The 21,795-nt window shown below is 40.2% G+C and overlaps 2 protein-coding genes across 3 annotated transcripts; both read left to right on the forward strand.

The window, feature by feature from the left end:
* The first annotated feature begins 6,485 nt into the window (after positions 1-6,485).
* Positions 6,486-19,162, forward strand: top2a (DNA topoisomerase II alpha). 2 transcript variants are annotated; one of them, XM_035672247.1, is made up of 35 exons: positions 6,486-6,604; positions 7,575-7,721; positions 7,925-8,015; positions 8,126-8,189; positions 8,360-8,505; positions 8,661-8,758; positions 8,852-9,064; positions 9,498-9,671; positions 10,026-10,127; positions 10,281-10,418; positions 10,513-10,651; positions 10,752-10,909; positions 11,160-11,285; positions 11,474-11,584; positions 11,998-12,103; positions 12,245-12,354; positions 12,556-12,648; positions 12,732-12,846; positions 12,945-13,066; positions 13,334-13,482; positions 13,616-13,847; positions 13,950-14,084; positions 14,257-14,457; positions 14,571-14,766; positions 14,985-15,076; positions 15,158-15,304; positions 15,399-15,482; positions 15,744-15,950; positions 16,111-16,231; positions 16,946-17,113; positions 17,459-17,639; positions 17,736-17,791; positions 17,884-18,003; positions 18,274-18,506; positions 18,619-19,162. In XM_035672247.1, exons 1-35 carry the CDS (start codon positions 6,587-6,589, stop codon positions 18,763-18,765), a joined length of 4,740 nt encoding a protein of 1,579 aa, XP_035528140.1. In that variant the 5' UTR covers positions 6,486-6,586; the 3' UTR covers positions 18,766-19,162. The 2 variants fall into 2 exon arrangements, with proteins under 2 accessions (XP_035528140.1, XP_035528149.1); XM_035672256.1 differs by having other exon boundaries at positions 16,949-17,113.
* Positions 19,163-20,427: 1,265 nt separating this feature from the next.
* LOC118332309 (gap junction delta-3 protein-like) lies at positions 20,428-21,782 on the forward strand. Its single transcript, XM_035667527.1, has one exon. It carries the CDS (start codon positions 20,599-20,601, stop codon positions 21,454-21,456), a length of 858 nt encoding a protein of 285 aa, XP_035523420.1. The 5' UTR covers positions 20,428-20,598; the 3' UTR covers positions 21,457-21,782.
* The last annotated feature ends 13 nt before the right edge of the window (positions 21,783-21,795 follow it).

Genomic DNA, 21,795 nt, shown 5'->3' on the forward strand with positions numbered 1-21,795 from the left:
TAGAGAGACAGGAAAGGTGGGTAGAGAGAGAGGGGATGACACACAGCAAAGGGCCGCAGGTCAGACTCGAACCTGGGACGCTGCAGCAACTCCATATATGGGTCACCAGCTCTACCGACTGAGCTAACCAGGTGCCTGACATACATGTTTTGATGGTGGGAGGAAACCCACACTAACACAAGTAGAACATGCAGACTCTGCATGGAAATACCAGGTCCTTCTTGCTGTGAGGCAGCAGTGCTAACCACTGAGCCACCATGTTGTGGAGATATTTCATTCAGAATCAAAAATGTCAGTCTCATGGTGGCACAAAAGGAACGCTCAGCAAAGTTTGCTAGCTTTATGCTCTGGGGAACATCAAAATGTGTACAAAATCTCATAGCGATCCATCCTTTAGTTGTTGAGATATTTCAGTCGAGACCAACACCAACACTGCCATTCATAAAGCCATACTGCTAGCATGGCTAAAAATCATTGAGTCAGTCAGTGTGACGACAAAAAAACACCAGGATGATCTCAGAAGATATATACTCTATGACAGGAGCTCGCAAGTTGACCCTGCTTCATATTAAGTGGTCACAAGGAGAAAAGGTTTGGAGCTACCATGTCAGGGCTGACTAGGCTAATAGGGAACTTAATGGTGCCTGACCCTGACTGATGCATGCACAGGAAGGATTTACGCATACATTGACCCCTATCTCAGTCAATACTATTGAGGTCATGGCACTCTATATTTCACACCGCCAGCTGATGAAGTGTGTTAATCCAGTCTGCTTCCTTTGTTGAATCCATATTAAGTGTGGCCTTGCTAAACAAAAAGTGTTTTTAAAATTTGAAAATACAGTACTTGCTCTGCATACTGTGTACCTAAGATGTTCTATTCCTCCAATTAATAGCTGTTATGTTTGAGAAACACCTTCTTAATGCAGGTGTAAGCAATCAACTAAGTGGCGTCACTGATTGTGATGTATGGCATCTTAAATGTTAAGTTGTTGTAGCCGCCTGGAGTTGGCTGCCAACACAGGATAGAGGTGGTTGATGCCGTTTTCCACTGCCCTTTTAAAGTAATTAATAATTCTTAGTGCTTCATTGTGTTTCTCAGACATATTCACAATGACAGCTGGGGAGGGGTGTTCACCTTAAAGGTCATGTTTTGGACCTCCAAGGACACTGCTGGAAATGTGATGTTCAAAACATGACCCAGAAAGTGAATAGAAACTGTCTTTCAAAGCTATAAATGTTAGAGATTTACTGTAGATGCTATTTACTTCCCTTTTTGCATTTCTGCAAAGGTTATAGTAGTACTTCTAGTAATATTAAAGGTTTAAATATTCACAAGAACCTTAAAGAATATTACCAGTGATTTTTAGTTGCCATGTTGCTCTTCTCATTTATATTTTTCCTTGGAGCATCTGCAAAAAGTCAGATTAGTTTAGGATATTGAGATCTGTTTTTTTCTACCTTTAACAGTTTGCTGCCAGTCATTTAATCTGTCACACACCTGGAAATTGCCTGAGCTGAATGCCCACAGTGAACATGAAGCAGAAATTTCATCTTTTAAATATTTGTCTTTTTCATCATTATTTCATTTTAGTTGAGTGTTTTCATATCAGTAGGCTCATTACGCTCTACATGCTCTACTTCCTGCCGATCACCCACGGGATGAAATGGGACTAGTCTTTGCTAGGAAATAATTACTCAGAAACAGTGGGGTGAACTCAAGCGAATTCACTTAGGCAAACTCATAATGGAGCAAACTCCAGGTGAGAACACACATCTCTAGCTCTAACATTGACTTCTCAAAGAACACCCTGTATAGACATTTTGGGTTAAAGACTCAAGTTGAAACATCGATGAATTTTGACTGATGTAAGATTCCTTAACAATACCTTTTTAAAGAAATAGTTCTATATTTTGGGGAATATGCTTACTTCTCTGTCTTGCTGATAGTTAAATTAGACAATCAATACCACTCTGGTGTATGTACGTTAATCTGCAGTTACAACTAGGAGATGGTTACAGTGATACAGTAAAACTAAGCAGCCTACCACCACCTCACACGTGTAAAGCTCACACACTTGCAAGATTCACGTGTTATATCTTGTTTGTCTATTTAATTTTTAATGGACTGGTTATGAGAGATATATAGATCATCTGATGTCACGACAACAAAAAGGCAAATAAGTGTATTTTACTAAATTCCTGTCCCTTTAAGATCAAGTAATGAAAATTCAGGCTGAGTATCAGGCTAAAGTAGTCCCAAATTTGAGCCAGTAAAGTGCATGTATGTCCAAAACAATAATTATAAACTGTCTAAGATTTTAAATTAACTAAATTTATCCATTGTATTTTCAAGAAAAAAAAGTCTGATGGTCAACTCATATTATCTTTGGTGGATGGGAAGCCAAAATGAAGAAAAAATATGCACGTAGAAAATCATCGTCATCACTGTAGACCAGTCAACTGATATATCTTTTACACAACCGAAGTTCACTTCTGGAACAAGCTCTGACGTACCTGTCGAGTGCTCAGTTGGAAGCAGCAGTTGTTTACCTGTCACCAAAGCAGCACTATCCTTGTATGACACAGGACATCAAGCTGCACCAAACAGCCCCTTTAGACAGCTATCAACAGATCTATGACACATCAAGTTTCTTTCTCTCCCACTTCCCCAACAGTCAAGCTGTATCAGGCCTCAGAAAACACAGGGTCATCAATAAATAAACAGGAAAGCAGGTGGTACTGAGAGCACGGGTGTCCATCTACTGTTAACGTCTCTCACTAACTTCAGATGGGTGACTATTTTTGGATGTTAAGTACTTTAGTATTCCCTGATTCAAACTGCCCACTAGTGCTCTATAAGAGGAAGCCTGTGTGTGAGTGTATTACAGTGTTAGAATAGTAATGACATAGTGGCAAAACAAAAATATGTAATTGTGATTATGTACTCTGAACATAGATACATTTAAAATGACTACTTTTTGAAAAAAATATCAGCCAGACATACACTTGCTAATACTACTAGTACTACTTAATGCTAATTCTGTAATGCTTTTAATGTATTAAAAGAACTCAAAATTATGGAGAAAGCTTTTATGCTTTTATTTGCTTTTATTACTACGGGCACAGTCATTTGGGATGCTGTGGTGATGTAGCCAGGGAGCCAGAATAAAAACCTTTGTAAACTACAAATTGTTGTTTTTACAGTTGAGTTTTTGTATGAATTTATTGAATGAGATACAACATGTTAATCGGTGTCCTGGAAGGCTGAGTTTGTATCCTTTGAACGGAGCCAGGCTTGCTGTTTCCCCTTTGTTTTAAGCTAAACTAAAACTGTTTTCTGGCTGTAGCTTTATATTTAAAGGTCTAGTATGTAGAATTTAGTGGCATCTAGTGGTGTAGTTGCAGATTGCAACTAACTTGCTTCACCCTTCCCCTCCAAGCTCATAAAAACAGCTCCTTCTAAGTTAACAAAAACACACAGCGATTCTTATTTTCAGGTTATTATACAATACAGAAAACCTACTATATTCCATTTCTGCCAATAGATCCTCCTAAATGTCTAAATGTCAGTAATAAAACAAATATGGGTACTTCCCAAAATCTTAAACTACTCCCTTAATATGGTAGCACAATCTGAGATTAGTTTGTGTTCAGATAATCATTTAGATTATGCTTCTGATTATAGATTTATTGAGGTGATGGGATATCTTTTGAAGGTAACAGTAAATTCTATCTCCCAAGAAACTCTCAACACTGCTCCCTGTCACAGTTATTGTAGGTTTAGAAAAGTACCAAATTTTTAGCCGAAATTGTCTCTCTCTCTCTTTGTCAGGTACAAAGGAATCAAACATATTCTATTTTGAAGGTAGCATATCCAATCCCTTCCCAAAAAAAGGATGAGGGCAGCTGGCACATTCTCTTATATTTCTTAAAAGGAGATCAGTCATTCTTCCCAGTTGGGGATAAAAAAGTGCAAAATCAAACTGTAATGTGTGTTTGCACTTTCATTCATGTGTGCAGGTGTGGGTGTATCTGTGTACATAAACTCCACTACATCTACTGAACCACAGCTCAAGCTCCTGAGCCCTATTATTATCATGCCAAGGTCAGATGAGTGGGCAGCATAGCAGAGGAAGACAGATAAGAATGGTAGAACCATTAGATAAATCAGGTTACTGCATTTCCATTGACTGATAGCTACCAGACTAGAAATGTAAAAGCCCATGTTTGCTTAGTACTGAATAAAACTTAATCTGTCTTTCCTCTGCTTTCTTAAATCCTGCACTTTTTAATATCTTTACATTAGCTGAACACATAAGACACGAAGGAAAGCTCTGCATGATGATACATAGCTGCAAAAACACATCAGCTGAGGGCTATCATGAAACCAAAGCGGCACACTTCTGGGGAGATAAACCCATTAACCACTAAATAGCTTTTAGGCAGCTATCATGTACAGTGTGTATGCGTGTGTGACAAAGAGATTGGAGGAAATGAGAGAGGCAGGGGGAGAGAATATTGATAAATGAAGCAAATTGAAATTGAACACGTTGGGAAAAAGGGAACACTGCACTCCCAGAAAACATTACAGAACATTTTTGCAAGTCATTTTTGTACATTTGTACATTCACACAGATAGCAATGGTTTCTACTCCAAGTGGCCAAAAAGTACAAATAAAGAACATATCATCATTAGGCAACACTGAGAAAATGACTGTGCTTCTTTGCCTTTTTCCTCCCAATTTGGAATGGCATGTTCTCCCATTTCTTCTCTTCAGCTGGTTGAGGGAAAGACACAATATATACACACACACACACACAGACCTGGATCTCATCAATGATGAGCTTATTGTGGTGACTGCTTGTTTGTCTGAACCATCTGGGCGACACAATCAGCCAGTATCAAATGTACCTTAAGTTCTGTTGTTATTATGAATAAATATCTTGAACTATATGAATGACTGCTGTAAATCAAAGAGCCTTCATTTGGATGTTTCCTTGTTATTGTACATCTGTCAAGATGAGTAGGAGTCAGAGTATTTTCTCTTGTGTTCGAGAAGCAGCTGTCACCTGCTGTACCTTGGCTGATACAAGTACCTTGAGTACTGATGCACACTTGACTTTTCAGAAAGGTGTTAAATTATTGGCTGACTTTGCAGGTGTAGCTTCAGGACAAGATGTAAATAAGATGGGACGTGCACAGATGTTGAATATTGCAGCTTCCCTTGGCTCTATGAATCCTGAATGAAATTATGCAGCTGTGAATATCACAGTTTCTCTTATCTCTGTAATTACTGCGGGATTATACAGCTATCAGGCTTCAAAGAACATGGTAAAGATTTCCTAAGAGTGCTATAGCTTGCATATTATACCAATGAAGACAGGCCAATGAGTTGCTAACCAAATAAAATGATATGGAGGGACCTGAGGACATACAGACTGATGATATTTAGTCTAACCCCAAACTCATTAGTACTCTCTGAGCCATGTTACTCGTGACAAAAAGTAAAGGATCACTTTGTGCACTATTAATGTTCATCTCTCTCTCTCTCTCTCTCTCAACTGTCATACAAAACAGTGGATGTAATAACATCAAATAATTTGGAGGATATTAAAAACACGCATTTTAGCTTAATGTCTTTTTAATTATTATATGAGTCAGAATCTGTTCAGTAACTTGATGAGGCATAGCAGTTCTTTAATGAAAGTTTGCTTTTAATATGACCCAGTTAAAACTTCTGAAAGACAAAAAGGGGCCTCTGAATTTCCATTTTTAAGCCATGTGGCCACCGTCTATGTACAGTATAGTGCAGCAAATGAAACAATACATGAGGTTATAGTGCTGACTATTAGGTTATACTGTGTTAACATCAATATCCAGTGGAAAGTGCAGCCATTTTATACATACCCCCAAGGGTAAATGGTCTATGACTCACCCAATAATCATCTCCAAACCTCTTTAAAGCTCAAAGTCAGCACTTTAATAACAACAACTCACTAATATACTCAGTGACATTATAAATGCAATATGTGCTATGTATTAGCTGTCCATAATAGACCTAAGCAGGTAATAGGCTAATAGTGGGTGTTATTGGACGCAATTCAATTATTTAATCAAAAGTTTACAACATAAATAATGTTTGTTTTCACATTTCCACAATTATTGCTTAAACGCAATAGAATTGACAGTTTTATGAAGAATAATCACAAAATACTTAGCTCCACTTCCCATCTCTTCCCCCCCTGGTTTTACATGACAAATATTTATAAACATTTATCTACTTCCGACCAAGTGTTCTATTCTTTTGTCTCTCGGGAAGCTGATTGGCCGAAAAACACGTAGGCGGGCTCTCGCTTCTTCAACCCTCGGTGATTGGTTGTTTAGTTCCCTCACTGGAGGCAAACGTCAGACGGCCCTCCGTTTGATTGGTCAATACAGCTGGCGCGAGAGGCTTGCTCCAAGGTTTGAATTTTCAAACTCAGCGACGATACGTTTCAGTGCAGCCAGGTTAGCTAGGGTCAGTCAGAAACACCGTCTGTAAGTAACTGGAAGCACCAGGGTTTAGCATCAAATAAAAGAAGAATGGCGGAACCACTGAAGGTAACTTTTACTGTCGCTTTGATGTTTGCTGTTTTGCAGATACTGCTCGTGCTAGCTACGGTAAAACTTCGCAACGGTTCAAGTTAGCGAGCTAACATGGTTTAGCTACTTGTTACAACATAAAATATCGACATTTAACGTAATGGCGTGTGTTGTTAAAACGCTAAAATGCATTATGCAAAATTGCAGTAGTTAGGAAAATGTCAATGTTTGTTGTGCCCCTGCTAGTAACGCATTAACTCCCCTCCCAGACACATGGCTTAACACCAGATGTGATGTAGGCCAATAACTTCACCTACATTTGCAGAAACCGTGTTAATGTTATGATCCATTTGGCTGGTTAACTAACGTTACGTCTCTTCTTATACCACTTAAGAAATAACGTTAACTGTACCCGTCTATGAGAACCATGGCGTTGCACACCCAAAACTGCTTAGCTTACGTTAATGCTGTAGTTAACGTAGTTACTCCGGAGGACCCCGGGGTACTTCACTCAAAATACAACAATATCACTTTTAATGACTCTTAAAAATCTAAAGTTTGTAAGTATACAAGCATGACGTATTTGGTCAGCAGCGTTTCAAAGGTAGATAGTGTGAAGTACATTTGTTATTTCCATTTGTAATTAAAAAAATCTACATTTTGTAAAAGAAAAGTGGCAATGAGCAAACCCAGTCTTAAATAGCTGCCTCTCTGAAGTGTATTTTAGCAACCCAGTGAAATCAGATCCCAAGAACTTCAATGTGGTATTTTGTAGACCATGTACTGATTGTTTACATTGTTTCCTGTTATGTCTACAATAAAAGATTTAAGTAATTACAACAATGTGACGCGGTTTGAACAAGTGGCTCTTCAGTTGTTGTTGATCATTGTGTGGAGATTACCTGTAACACAAACAGTATAACCCCTACTGTAGTCTTGACTGCAATTCAAGGAAAATCACATAAAAGATAACTGTCATTTGCACCAGAACTTCTTCGAAAACAAGCCGATGGAAAAGACGAAGAAAGATCCGAAGCGGCTCTCAGTGGAGAGGATCTACCAGAAGAAGACGCAGTTGGAGCACATTTTGCTCCGACCAGACTCCTACATAGGCTCTGTAGAGCCTGTCACCCAAGTAAGAAGTCACAAAACAATGTCTTTGAAATTCATGGCTTCTCTAATGAACCCTCATTTATTTCCCATGTGGGGATGGGTTATTTTGTATATTTTCAGAATGGATTTTGCTCTCCCTGCAGAGTTGCAGAATGCTGATTGGAAGAATAAATTATACAGATTTATGCATGGTCTTTTTAGTCACTAATTGACTTCTTTCCTCAGCAAATGTGGGTGTATGATGAGGATGTTGGACTGAACTGCCGTGATGTGACGTTTGTGCCCGGGCTTTACAAGATTTTTGATGAGATCCTTGGTGAGTAAATGGCTTTCATAATTTTATATGGACAGAAAAAATGTTGGGCACCCCATTGTGGGTCTACCATACTGAAGCAATAATTTGTTTTTCCTTAATTTCCCCAACAGTAAATGCAGCTGACAATAAACAGAGGGATAATAAGATGTCTTGCATCAAAGTCAGCATTGATGTGTGAGTAAAGGTTTATATTGTACAACCAATTAATCTCAAAATAATATCTTCTAATCCTACCAGGGTTTCCTTTTGCTAACCCTAACCAAACTTGCCCCAGCTCACATCCAGCCCACCTGGATCACACAAGCACAAGATTAAATGTGTGTGTGTGTACATCTTTCCTTTAGAGAAAACAACACCATCAGTGTATGGAATAATGGGAAGGGTATTCCTGTGGTGGAGCACAAGGTGGAGAAGGTCTATGTGCCTGCTCTCATCTTCGGACAGCTCCTCACCTCCAGTAACTATGATGATGACGAGAAGAAAGTCACTGGTGGGTTTGAATAATTAGATAGTAAATAATAACATAGCCTCTATTCTAAAAGTTTAGTTTTAACATCCCAGATACCAAAAAAAAGCCACATTATGTCTTAAATCAGTAGACTTTGTTTTCTAACCCACATCTTCATACCAATACTTGTTCTTCAGGTGGACGCAATGGATATGGTGCTAAGCTTTGCAACATCTTTAGCACAAAGTTCACTGTAGAGACTGCCTGTAAAGAGTCAAAGAAGGTTTTCAAGCAGGTAGGAGGGAGGCAAAAACCACAGATATACTTTTGTAACCATTGTATTTTATAAGGAATATATCACACTACAGTACATCCATGTTTTCCACAGACTTGGTATGACAACATGGGCAGGACGGGGGATTCTATCATCAAACCCTTTAACGGAGAAGAATACACTTGCATCACCTTCAGGCCAGATCTGCCCAAGTTTAAAATGAGCACCCTGGACAAAGATACTGTGGCTCTGATGACCAGGAGGGCTTACGACATTGCCGGAGTCTCAAAGGGCGTCCGTGTGGAGTTCAACGGCAAAAGGCTGCCAGTAAGTTACCGTGCCCTTTCACTTTTCTGTCTCTCACTTGCCTGTTGCTTTCTGCCAACCACCTATCTATCAGCCATCTCTTACTATATAAGAAATGGGGTTTATTTGTCCTTTCAAATATTGTTAGTTAGATTCAAAATTAACCTCAAACACTGTCAAAAAATGTATAGATGGCTTCCACAAACTTGATTATTTTATTAGCTTTTTTCTTAGCATTTAGACTGTTATTATGGAATTTCCCAAAGCCTTTGTTTTAGATCTTCAACTTTTACATGGCTTTAATCTTGGAGTTAGGATTTCAAATGGTACAAACAGGAATAACCGCATTTATTTTATATCATTTTAATTGCCTACCTACTGAGTTTTAACTTGATGATTTTACAGATTGCATAAGCCAGATTTCTTTTTTTAAGACAACCGCTTTTGTACTCAGATTGCAGGTTTCCGTAGCTACGTGGACATGTATCTGAAGGACAAGGTGGACGAAGTCGGCAATAGCCTCACTGTGGTCCATGAGATCGTCAACAACCGTTGGGAGGTCTGCCTTACCATGAGCGAGAAAGGTTTCCAGCAAGTCAGCTTTGTCAACAGCATTGCTACGACCAAGGTAATGTCAGTGTATTAGATCGTTTGTAGTGCATTTATTGTATGCATATGTGTGTAACAAAATGATTGAGTGTGGGTTGTGACCTCCATTCCAAACCAATTGTTTAATTTTTTAAGTAGTCTGTTGGAATACTGAGCGTCAATTTTAATTTTAATCTTATTTTGTCAGGCCTGTTTAAATTTTCATCTTAGAGCAGCCATGAAGCGTTTTAAGGCAGACTAAACTAGTAGGCCAGGTACCTTTGGCAGCTAAGTACAAGTTTGGCTGCTCTCCCAGCCACTTTGTGTCACTATGATTAAGACTTATGACATTTATTCTGTAAATGGGATCTTATGTTTGTCCTGTGGACCTCAGGGAGGGAGGCACATCGACTATGTTGCTGACCAGGTGGTTGGCAAGCTCATTGAAGTGGTGAAGAAGAAGAATAAAGCTGGGGTGGCCGTCAAGCCTTTCCAGGTGCAGTCATCTTATTGTAACCTTACATCAAAAATTCTGTGATTGTCATAATTTCTGAGCCGAAACTGAGTAGCTGAGTTGAAAATATTCCAAATATTTTCTGTCAGCCAAACGTATTAAAGCATGAGTATGCTCCACTCTCTCTCCATCTAGGTGAAGAACCACATGTGGCTGTTTGTCAATTGCCTGGTTGAGAACCCCACCTTTGACTCTCAGACCAAAGAGAACATGACATTGCAGCAGAAGAGCTTTGGATCCACTTGTCCTCTTGGTGACAAGTTCATTAAACAGGTGCTAATGAAAAACCACTCGCATTGCATTCTGGCCCTCAGAGGTGTAATCATTGGGTTTTCACTAATTCCTCTTTATGTTCTATTCTCTATAGGCCACATCCTGTGGGATTGTGGAAAGCATCATGAACTGGGTGAAGTTCAAGGCTCAGTCCCAGCTCAACAAAAAATGCTCAGCTGTTAAACACACAAAAATCAAAGGGGTGCCTAAATTGGACGATGCCAATGATGCAGGTATTGTATACCACACTCGCTTTCTCTTTTTAGTACAGTCTATCTTCCTGAGAGAGCAAATGAGCTGTCATTTTCCTCTAGTAACCATGCTCTCTGGCAGGTGGGAAGAACTCCATCAGCTGCACACTGATCCTTACTGAGGGAGACTCAGCCAAGACACTTGCTGTGTCTGGGCTGGGAGTGGTCGGCAGGGACCGCTATGGTGTCTTCCCTCTCAGAGGAAAAATGCTCAACGTCCGGGAGGCCTCACTGAAACAGGTTTGACCCACCAGCATTGTGCTCATAGTCATTAGGTGGCAGATGCATATATTTCTGTGCTGAGGGCCAGGGGGGTCATATAGATAGATTTTGTATTGTTGTATTTATTTTTGTATGGACTCTGATGCATGAAGAGTATCTCAGAGCACAAACAATGGGTTTGATTAGAGAAAACTATATTTAGCATCAGCTGTCTGTTATTTAGTTCAGCAAACAGCTGAGAGTAAATTTGTTTGCTTTTCCTCATCAGATTATGGAGAACGCGGAAATCAACAACATCATTAAGATCCTCGGTCTTCAGTACAAGAAGAACTACAGTGACCCAGAATCCCTCAAGAGTCTGCGCTATGGCAAGATCATGATCATGACAGATCAGGTGGGCCAGCAGTTTAATCTTAGAACTGTTCTTTGCTTTAATATATAGAGCACCTTGTAAACTGCTTGTCAAGGTTGTCATCCACTTCATAATAGGTGCAGTGCCACATAAACAAGTTGAGGTGATAATCAGTTTTACAGGTTACCTTACATTAAAATGACAGGACTGTATTCCTGTGATTGTGACAGGATCAAGATGGCTCCCACATTAAGGGCCTACTGATCAACTTCATTCACCATAACTGGCCGTCATTGCTGCGCCACAACTTCCTGGAAGAGTTCATCACCCCCATCATCAAGGTACATAGTCTCACAAAGTTATTTATTTAGAGCAACTCAGAAGAAGTCTTGGTAGGTCTTGTTCTATTTGAATTCATTTAGTTACCTATAAAAGACTATGGAAAGTAACAATTTTGAGGTTTGAGGATATAGCAAATCATGTCAAACAAAGGAGATGTCTAGCCCTGACAGTCTGCTAGAATTTGCAACAACACTGCCATCTGCTGTCAAAAACCTCAAACACTCAGAACTGAATGTTGTTTTATAGAAAACTTTATGCAGTTCTACCATTTATATAAAAATCACACTTAACATGATTCCTCTTTGATGTTCATATTCTGTCCTAATATTATCATTTATTTAAACATGTTAACCATTTAAATAAAGGGAGACGTCATGAAGTGATTACAGACTTTTTATTTCGGTCACTTTAGGTATCTCACAAGAAAACTCAGCTGTCTTTCTACAGTATCCCTGAATTCAACGCATGGAAAGATAGCCAGCCCAACCACAAATCTTGGAAAATCAAATACTACAAAGGTTTGTTATAAACCCCTGTGTGGTAGTAAAAATGGCAAGTAAGCAACCCTTCATACCTGACCAATGTCATGGTTATAGTCATGTGTCATTATAAGGCTATATCTAATATATTTTCTCCATCTGTGGACTTTGTCCATTCAGGTTTGGGAACCAGCACATCGCAGGAAGCCAAGGAGTACTTCTCTGATATGCAGAGACACCGTATACCATTCAAGTATGCTGGACCTGAAGACGATGAAGCTATCACCCTTGTAAGATGTCACCCATCTGTTTGGCTCATTTCTCAGCCAATTTAATAAAACGTTTTAGACCTTGTAGTGTATCCTGTAATCAAATTACAGGATACACTATATATCTATCTATAGCTATAACTACAACTATCTGGATCAAATATGATTAGTAGTTTGAGTATTAATATGTGATTCTTGCATTATTTATTTATTTTAACCCAGGCCTTTAGCAAGAAGAAAGTGGAAGAGCGTAAAGAGTGGCTGACCACCTTCATGGTCAACCGGCGCCAGCGCAGGGAGCACAACCTGCCAGAGGTATTGACCCAACAATTAGTAGACTTTATGTGCTTTGTTGCTGTTTTCTATGAAGCTTCACTGTATTTTTCTTCTCTTCACAGGACTACCTGTATGGTCAGGCCACTAAGTCCCTCTCCTACAACGACTTTGTCAACAAGGAACTGGTACTTTTCTCCAACTCTGACAATGAGAGGTCAATCCCCTGCCTGGTGGATGGTGTGTAAAGTGATTATGATCAACAACACATTTGTAGAAACACTGCTTGCTACTTGTGAGAGTGGTCTAATGTGCGCTTGCATTTGTGTGTTTGTCAGGACTGAAACCAGGCCAGAGGAAGGTGCTGTTCTGTTGTTTCAAGAGGAATGACAAGCGGGAGGTGAAGGTGGCCCAGTTGGCTGGCTCAGTGGCTGAGATGTCAGCCTACCACCATGGAGAGGTGAGATTGAATGAACTAATTTCCCAAAAGTGTTTACAATGATTTTTTTGTGAACTTTCTAAGAAGCTTTGTGTTTTTCTTTTCAGTGTCTTAGTAATAGTAGTAGCACATTGGTTTGATTTCTGGTTGGATAAATATTAATTTGTAGGAAAATTAATGCAAAACAGCCTCTCATAGCTAATCAATATTAGAGCAATGCTAACTATTATTAGCACCTTTGAGAATACTGTTCATTAAATCTTCCCAATTCTTCATTTTGTTTCTCAGATCTCTCTGATGATGACCATTGTTGGTTTGGCCCAGAACTTTGTTGGAAGCAACAACATGAACCTGTTGCAGCCTCTGGGTCAGTTTGGAACCAGGTTGCATGGTGGAAAGGACTCTGCCAGCCCTCGATACATCTTTACAATGCTTAGGTCAGCAGTCACCTTTAAGAACTACAAATAATCTAAAGCTACAGACCTCCGGCACACATTTGAAAAGTTTGATAATGTGGGGGAGTTGATTTAATGGTTTACTTACTCTGTGATTAACTCACAACTTTTTCAGCCCTCTTGCCCGCCTTGTTTTCCCATCTGTGGATGACAACCTGCTCAAGTACAACTATGATGATAACCAGCGCGTAGAGCCGGAGTGGTACATGCCCATCATCCCCACTGTGCTGGTGAATGGCGCTGAAGGTATCGGCACTGGCTGGGCCAGCAAGATCCCCAACTACAACGTACGAGAGATCGTCAGCAACATCCACCGTATGCTCAATGGTGATGAGCCTCTGCCCATGGTGAGTACAGGAAGTGGCTGTTGTTTCTTTCTGAGATCGCTATTTTATGTTCTCTGATGTACAAATCAGATGACAAGGGTGCTTTTTCTTTTTCTCCCTTAGCTTCCAAACTACAAAGGCTTCAGAGGCACAATTGAGCATGTTATGGATAACCAGTTCATGAACAGTGGAGAGGTGGCCATCATCGATTCTACCACCATTGAGATCTCTGAATTGCCTGTCAAATCCTGGACACAGGTTAGCACTGAATCTTTGTCCTTCCTCTTAGGGGTGTATTCAGTAAGTTTCATCATGTGCATTGAGGCTGTCTGTAACATAGACTGAAATAAAATTAATTCTTATTCATTTTAAGGACTTTTGAGACCATTTTGATTACCAATATGTAATTTCATGTTACTCTCTGGTCTAGACCTACAAGGAGAACGTGCTGGAGCCAATGTTGAATGGCACAGAGAAGGTCCCTTCTCTGATCACAGACTTCAGGGAATACCACACTGACACCACTGTGCGCTTTGTGATCAAAATGACGGAAGAGAAGCTGCGGGAGGCAGAGGCTGCTGGCCTCCACAAAGTTTTCAAGCTTCAGAGCCCCCTCACCTGCAATTCTATGGTAATGGCTGCCACACATGTAATGTTCTGGAAACAGATGTTGAATCAAGTCTGGCTATAAAATCTCAAGTAGTTCTTAAAATCTCAACCTGATTGTTGTATTTCTCTTTTCAGGTTCTGTTTGACCATGTGGGCAGCCTGAAGAAGTATGAGTCTGTGCAGGATATTCTCAAGGACTTCTTTGAGTTGAGGATGAAGTACTATGTGCTGAGAAAGGACTGGTTGGTCGGCATGCTGGGGGCAGAGAGTGCTAAACTCACCAACCAGGCCCGCTTCATCCTGGAAAAAATCCAGGGCACCTTGGTCATTGGTTAGTAGATTGTTACAACACTGCTGCAATTTCATTTGAAAGACATAAAATACAAAGTTTTATTGACACTGTTGCCTACTAATAGTGAATGATCGAATTAAATGTTGAATAATAGCTATTTACGATGACATTCGCAATTTTGGTGGTTAGAGTTGTGCAGACCTAGAATGTGTTGTGATTTTCTTTGATTAAAAGTATTAATACCATCCTACTTGTAGAGAACAAGCCAAAGAAGGAGCTGATTCGCATGCTGCAGCAGATGGGCTACGACTCCGACCCAGTCAAGGCTTGGAAACAGGCTCAAGAGAAGGTAGGACACTTTGAATCATAATGAAAAATGCTTAATAATCATCGCTTCATCGCTAACACGTATTTGCATTCATGCTCTTAGAATGAGGAGATGGAGGATGAGGAGGAGGAGGAAGGAGCAGAGAAGGAGGACGCCAGCGGTCCAGACTACAACTACCTGTTGAGCATGCCCATGTGGTTCTTGACCAAAGAGAAGAAAGAAGAGTTGTGCAAACAGAGGGATGCTAAGGTGTGATGTTCAGCTATGCTTTCAAACTTTTGAATTTAAATCGGTCGATCTTGTGCAAACTTTGTCGATTTCTGACCCAACTGCTACTCTTTAGATGACAGAGCTGAACACCCTGAAGAAGAAGCTTCCAGCAGACCTCTGGAAGGAGGATCTTGCTGCTTTCTCTGAGGAACTGGAGGTATTTGCTCTGCATTTTGTTATGCTTTGCATGCCGTCATAAGTGCACCTTGTCAGTCGCATATGCTCAATTAAAGTATTTCCACCATAGTTTTAGAAAGAGATAAGGAAACTTTCCTAACTGGCATATCATATATCATGTCATATTGTCAATTCCACGTGAGCATGCATATTTAGTACTGATGCAAGCTTCTTGTTACATTCAGTCACTTAAAGGTTTTCCTAATTTCAATCATCTTCTTATCTTGTTCCTTGTGTGCAGAACATTGAGACAAAAGAAAAGGAGAGTGCCGCCATGCCTGTTAAAAAGGGGACTGGAAAAGGCAAATCGGTGAAGGTGAAGCAGGAGACTATGCCCACACCGCAGGGTCGTCGTGTTATCCCACGCGTTACCAGCACCATGAAAGCTGAAGCCAACAGGAAGGCTGATATTAAGAAAGGAGAAGGCAAGAGAGGAAGGAAAATCAAGGTATGTGCTGTTAAATTTAAATAAATAACACTGGAAAAGAATGATCTTCTCATGTTTATTGGGTTCGTAGTTAGTCTTTTATCTGCATCTTAAGCATTTTTTGCTACAGCACACCCAAATTAAAGTAACATTTTGCATGCCCTAATTTCTGTAATTGTAGAGTGAAGATGTGGTGATGAAGATGGAGTTTGGAGAAGATGCAGAGAATGCTGCGCCAAGTGAGGAAATTGGCTTGGCTGCACGACTCAGCAAGAAAACTAAAACCCAGGCAAAGGAAAAAGGTGAGAATGACTGCTGTAAGCTTAAGTTATATTTCCATCAAACAAGATGCAAAAAAGTGCAGTAAATATATTACAAAACATAATTTTAAACATAATTGCACAGCTCTCTGCATCTACATACAGTAAATATAGTGTTGTCACCAGTAACCAATGGCTCTTTATAGTAATATCTAGAATAAAGCTTGACTGGTTGATAGTGGCCACCCTGTGAAAATATATAATCTAAACGTCCTTCCTTGCACAACCCTCAAAGCAAAACAAAAACCCAGATCTTGTTTATACATTTTAAGCTTTATCAACTTCTAGGATATTGTACTTCAGAGATAACATATGAGGGTGTGTATCATAACTGTGTTTATTGTATCTACCCACAGTTTCAGAATTTTACAGTAGTAATAAAGGGGTGGAGTAACTGCAAGTACAAATTGACTCAGGTCACATGTAATGCTGCTTGAGCTAGTAAAATAATATAAAGTTTACATGCCTAGTAAGATAGGCGCAATGACAAACCTCTTAGTTTGCATATTGACAACTCTACACTAGTATTAAGAGAGAGCACTCAGCAAAATGACTGGAAACCTTTAATATCATACATAATGGGTTAAATTAATTTATTTAGATATGCGCTTTAAGTACTATCTGTATTTAGACCTACTGTAATGAAGCTTCATTGCATTTTTATTAAACTTTACTAAGAAACACACTTCTCTGCAGCAGCATCAAAGAGCGGCAAGCAAAGCACTCTTCAGTTCAAACCGGTTTCCAAGAAGCCCAAGAAGAATCCGTGGTCGGATGATGAGTCTGACCATCTGTCTGCCGTCAGTGAAATGGAAACAGAGGAAGTGGTTGCCCCGAGGGAGCGGGTTGAGCGCAAAACTAAAGGTGAATCAGCTAGACGAGCCTGATTACCATCAGGATAGTTAGATGTGTGATCTATGTATAGTTGCTTCCTTTCACTGTGAACAAGGATGTCCTACTTTGAATGGACTCTGTTTCAGCTGTTTGTTTGCTCATACAAACCCAGACAGTCACGCAAGATGTAATCACTCCAGAAAAATACAACGCATTTCCTGAGGCTAATTAGCTCTCTTATGTCAACTGACCCTTAACTAATCTTTGCAAACAGCTGTTTGGTTACTTATCTATTATGAGAAAACTTCTAATTAAAATGTTTATTAAAATATTCATGAATTCTAAATCGAACCATCCTGTTTCCTGTCTCTTAAGCTGCGGTGAAGTACAGTATGTCAGACAGTGAAAATGAATTTGATGACTGGGGGAAGAAGGATGCTCCAAAACGGAAAGCTGCCATCAGTGATGATGATGACAGCTTTGTCCCAGAGCCCATCACCATGGCTGACAGCGATGTGGACTCGCCAGCCCCGCCTCCCAAAGCCCCAGAACCCACGTGAGTTTGGCAACTTGATGTATAATATCTTCTTTCACTTCGAGTGTTCCAGTTTTTTTTAATTAACTTGAATCAAATTTCATCATTTCTGTGCAGGAAGAAAGTGACAAAGAGCAAATCAACAGTAAAACAAGCTTCAAGCAAGTCAAGCTGTGAGTATTTTCATGCAGTTGTCGTGATGAGCTTGTGAAATGTGGGCTGTGGGACAGAGGTTTCATTGTTTGCTCTTTGTGTTGCTCTGCAGCTGCCTCGGATGATCAGGTGCCCGCATCCAAGGCTCCAGTTCAACGTAAAACCAAAGACACTGCACCCAAGAAAGCTCCTGCTGCCAAGAAACCAGCTGCACCCAAGAAGAAGGCTGCAGGTATTTATCCAGTTTAGCTGAATTCAGAACAGCTCAGTGTGGTTTATATGTCACACCGATGGAAGAGCAGATATATGGTTAAAGTTTGAAAGTTATGATATTCCCGTTTTTTATTTATTTCTCATCAAATGGTATCAATAAGTAGTAGTATATTAAATTGTAACAGTAGTTGTATACATTTGTCACATCTTTCTTATGTAGATTAGAGACTTAAAGTACATGGTGGCTAAAACAAATTTATAGTTTGTTTATCCTGTTAATTCCTCGTAGATGTGAAGCAGCCATCCATCCTGGATGCTCTTTCTAAATCGAAACCTTCATCCAACACGGCTGCCAAGAAGGTCCCTTCGTTTGACTCCAGTGACTCTGAGGGTGAAGCTAAAGCTCCAGTTACAAAGGCGAAGCCCGTTCTCAAACGGAAACAGGTCGTTAGTGATGACTCCGACAGCAGCTCAGACAACCTCATGTCACGCCTCAAGGCCAAAACAACTGTCAACAGCAAGGTCAGTTTTTACTCTGATTTCAGAAGGACTTTAGGGGTTAATGGACCTTTTTATATTGCAAGTCAGTATAAATACCTTTTTATACTTGAATATTTTCTCTCTGTTTTTGTAGAAACCCAAGAAGTGGATTGACGATGACAGCTTCCAGATTTCAGACCAGGAAAAATCGTCTCCCGTTGCAGTGGCACCAAGGGACAAGCCCTCACGTGCCCGGAAACCTGTAACCTACAACCTGGACTCAGACTCAGACTCTGATTAAATTTTATTCTCTAAATCAGTGTCTCTAAGGTCATATTTTAGATTTTGTATTAAAGATTGGGTTTTTAGTAAGTTATACAAAGTTTGTGCCATGTGACTAAATATGGCTTCGCTTTTATCACTTGAAACAGTTAGACTTTCATGGCCCTGCATTTCCCAAAAATATTATTCTTTGTAGAAAAACAAGTATCCTGTCAAAGAGCAGAAGTTCTAAAAACAAAAAAAAACAAACTTATATTTGTTGTACCCAGTTATACCTGCGTAAGTCTAGTGTTAGTCTTACTCTTAGGTTTCTTGAAATGTCTTTTGTAATCCACTTGTTTGTGTTTTGTCTTGTCTTGTAAATATTTCAATGGCTGTTCATTTTTATATCTTAAAATAAAGTTAACTTGTTTGTAGTGGTTGTGTGATTGGAATTGTGTGTTGCATGATAAGATTGCCTAAGGGCTAACAACTAGTAAAACGTCACTGATTTTGTCTGTACAAGTCAGGTTCTCAGGAATACTCAAATGTTTAAGGGAGGGAGAATCTTCAGTTTATCTGTACCACTGCACCAGTATGGTAGAGACGCTGGTGCAGTGGGGATTAGGTCATTGGGAAATTGAAATGGGTAAGTAACATTTTATTTTCACTTCAAAGGATAGATTTGCTTTTTTTTTAATTCAAAATCAGTTTGTTCTCATTGAGAGTTGGCATAGAGAATTTATCTTATCTATTTTTTTTAGATAAACATTCAATCGCTGAGAAGCAATTATAATTTTATTGCTTGCATAAATGAGCAAATCTAGAACCACTAAGCTCAATAGAAACTGATGCATTTTAATGCTGGTGATTGCACACTGAAGAACACTGCATGTGCAATGAGTCAGTGTCTATGCAGGTTGCATGTTCTCATGTTGCCCCTTGTGATCAGGGAAACCGGTGGCATAGCTTAGAACAGACCCTTCCTGCCATTTAGGGAGCTCTTTGAAATGCTCATCAAGACTTTGCCTCTCTTGGGTAAACATCACTTCTTTCTTAATGGGTACAGATTAGGACGTAACAGGAATTTCCTAAACTGTTGCCGCCCTCTCAATAATAACCCCCGGCAGATCTCAATCACATGCCAGTTGGAGAGAGTGTAAGTTAGTATGGAGATTTGATTTTTATTTAAATCTTCATTTGGTTTATCGGAGGACATTTCTGAGAGGGAGAAGACAAACAAGGATACAGGATTTTTAAGGCTTGTCAGAGATGTTTTGGTTTTCTCACGTCTCTGCATCAGGTAAATGAAATGCCAGGTTGAACTTGTTTTGTCAGATTACTGTCATTGGCTTGTCTGAAATCCGGTCCGAGTACAGTTTCACACCACAAGTAGCTCAACCAGCCAGTTTGCTTCCACAAGCTGCAGCTTGTACCCTAATCGAGGCTGTATTCATAGCTGTTGTGCCCTGAAAATGATTTACATTGTTCATTATTATAACTGTTTTTGAGAAATTCCATTGTGGGATTCAACTACTTTCTCTTCCAGTCTCTTAAGGTCATCTGTTAAACCTAAAGAGAAAGAGAGTACCCTGACCTAGTATAGACCAGTGTTATGGTTTTATTTCTTGCATTATATGCTTGAGTTACTGTAATTGCAGGTGGTATATTCATGTTTCATTTTTGGTTTCAGGTCATTGCAACATAAGCCTTTGACCTGGCGGTTGGTCTGTCAGTATGAGTCACGTATTGAAGATAATAAGACACATTTTAGTTTCTTTTTTTTAACCACAGACACCATTTGCTGTGAGACAGGACAGGTGCATAGATCTCCAGACTTTCAAGAAGCCATACCCAAGACAGCACTGCAATCATGGGGGAATGGGGCTTCCTTGGCGGACTCTTTGACAGCCTCCAGGCCCACTCGCCGATGCTGGGTCGTTTCTGGCTCCTAATCATGCTCGTCTTTAGGATACTGATCCTGGGAACAGTAGCCAGTGACCTGTTTGAGGATGAGCAAGAGGAATTTGCCTGTAACACCCTCCAGCCGGGCTGCAAACAGGTATGCTACGACATGGCCTTTCCCATCTCCCAGTACAGATTCTGGGTGTTTCACATCGTCCTCATCGCCACACCTTCCCTGCTTTTCCTCATGTATGCCATGCATCACCATAACAAGAGGACCAACCGCTCCAAATTCGACCAAATTTGCAACCACGACTACAGAGAAGAACTCAGTTTCAGGAGGCTTTACATTGTCAACGTGGCCTTCCGCATATTGGCAGAAGTTGGCTTTCTGGTGGGCCAGTGGTTCCTGTACGGCTTCAAGGTGGAAGCCCAGTTCCCCTGCAGCCGCTTTCCTTGCCCCTACACAGTGGACTGCTTCACCTCCCGCCCTGCAGAGAAAACAGTCTTCCTCTGCTTCTACTTCGTCGTAGGGGTCATAGCAGCGATTTCCAGCTGTGCTGAGCTTCTCTACGGCTCCATGAAGTGGTTCTGCACAAGGCGGGAGCCCCCCACCCCGGAACGCTCCTGTGTCTGCCAGAACCTCCATAACATCAGCAAGGAGGAAGCGGAGTTGGAGGAGAAACCACTAGGAAAGACTGTGTCACACAGTGCACCCAGCAGCATGAGGCTGAAGGCAGGATCACTGAGGAGCAGTGCGAGTAGGAAGGTCTCCAGCAAGCACAAGGGTGGCAAATACGTGAGCACCAGGACACTCATGGTGTGAGAGAGCATGGATTTAAACATCTATGTCCCTTATTTTCATCTAAATGTTTTAAAGATTTGACTAATTCCTGTAAGCCAAATACGGAAAGAAATATTTTTACTGATAATGACTGAAGGATTTTATGATTGGAGATATCATAAGGAAATACTTGGGAGACCTTGATTAGATCAGGAAATGAGCCAAGACAAGATGTGACTGATGGCTTTGATAAGGCAGATTTGTTGTTGACTTGTTTTTTCTGGTGAATCATTACAGACTATAAACAGTTCCAGGAGGGAAAAAGCTGTTGGACCTGATGCACTGATTGCTTCTTTGTTTCAAACAGAACTGACTGAAGAC

The sequence above is a fragment of the Morone saxatilis genome, unplaced genomic scaffold (genome assembly GCF_004916995.1).
Source record: "Morone saxatilis isolate NCDOM2014 unplaced genomic scaffold, NCSU_SB_2.0 Contig1, whole genome shotgun sequence".
Taxonomy (NCBI): Eukaryota; Metazoa; Chordata; class Actinopteri; family Moronidae; genus Morone; species Morone saxatilis.

Excerpts from the sequence above, each read along its gene's own strand:
- top2a (XM_035672247.1), top strand. Across the intron at positions 10,910-11,159 it reads GGGAGGCCTCACTGAAACAG|ATTATGGAGAACGCGGAAAT; the intron begins GTTTGACCCACC and ends TTTCCTCATCAG. Across the intron at positions 17,640-17,735 it reads CCCAAAGCCCCAGAACCCAC|GAAGAAAGTGACAAAGAGCA; the intron begins GTGAGTTTGGCA and ends ATTTCTGTGCAG.
- LOC118332309 (XM_035667527.1), top strand. The coding sequence starts at position 20,599 with ATGGGGGAATGGGGCTTCCTTGGCGGACTCTTTGACAGCCTCCAGGCC.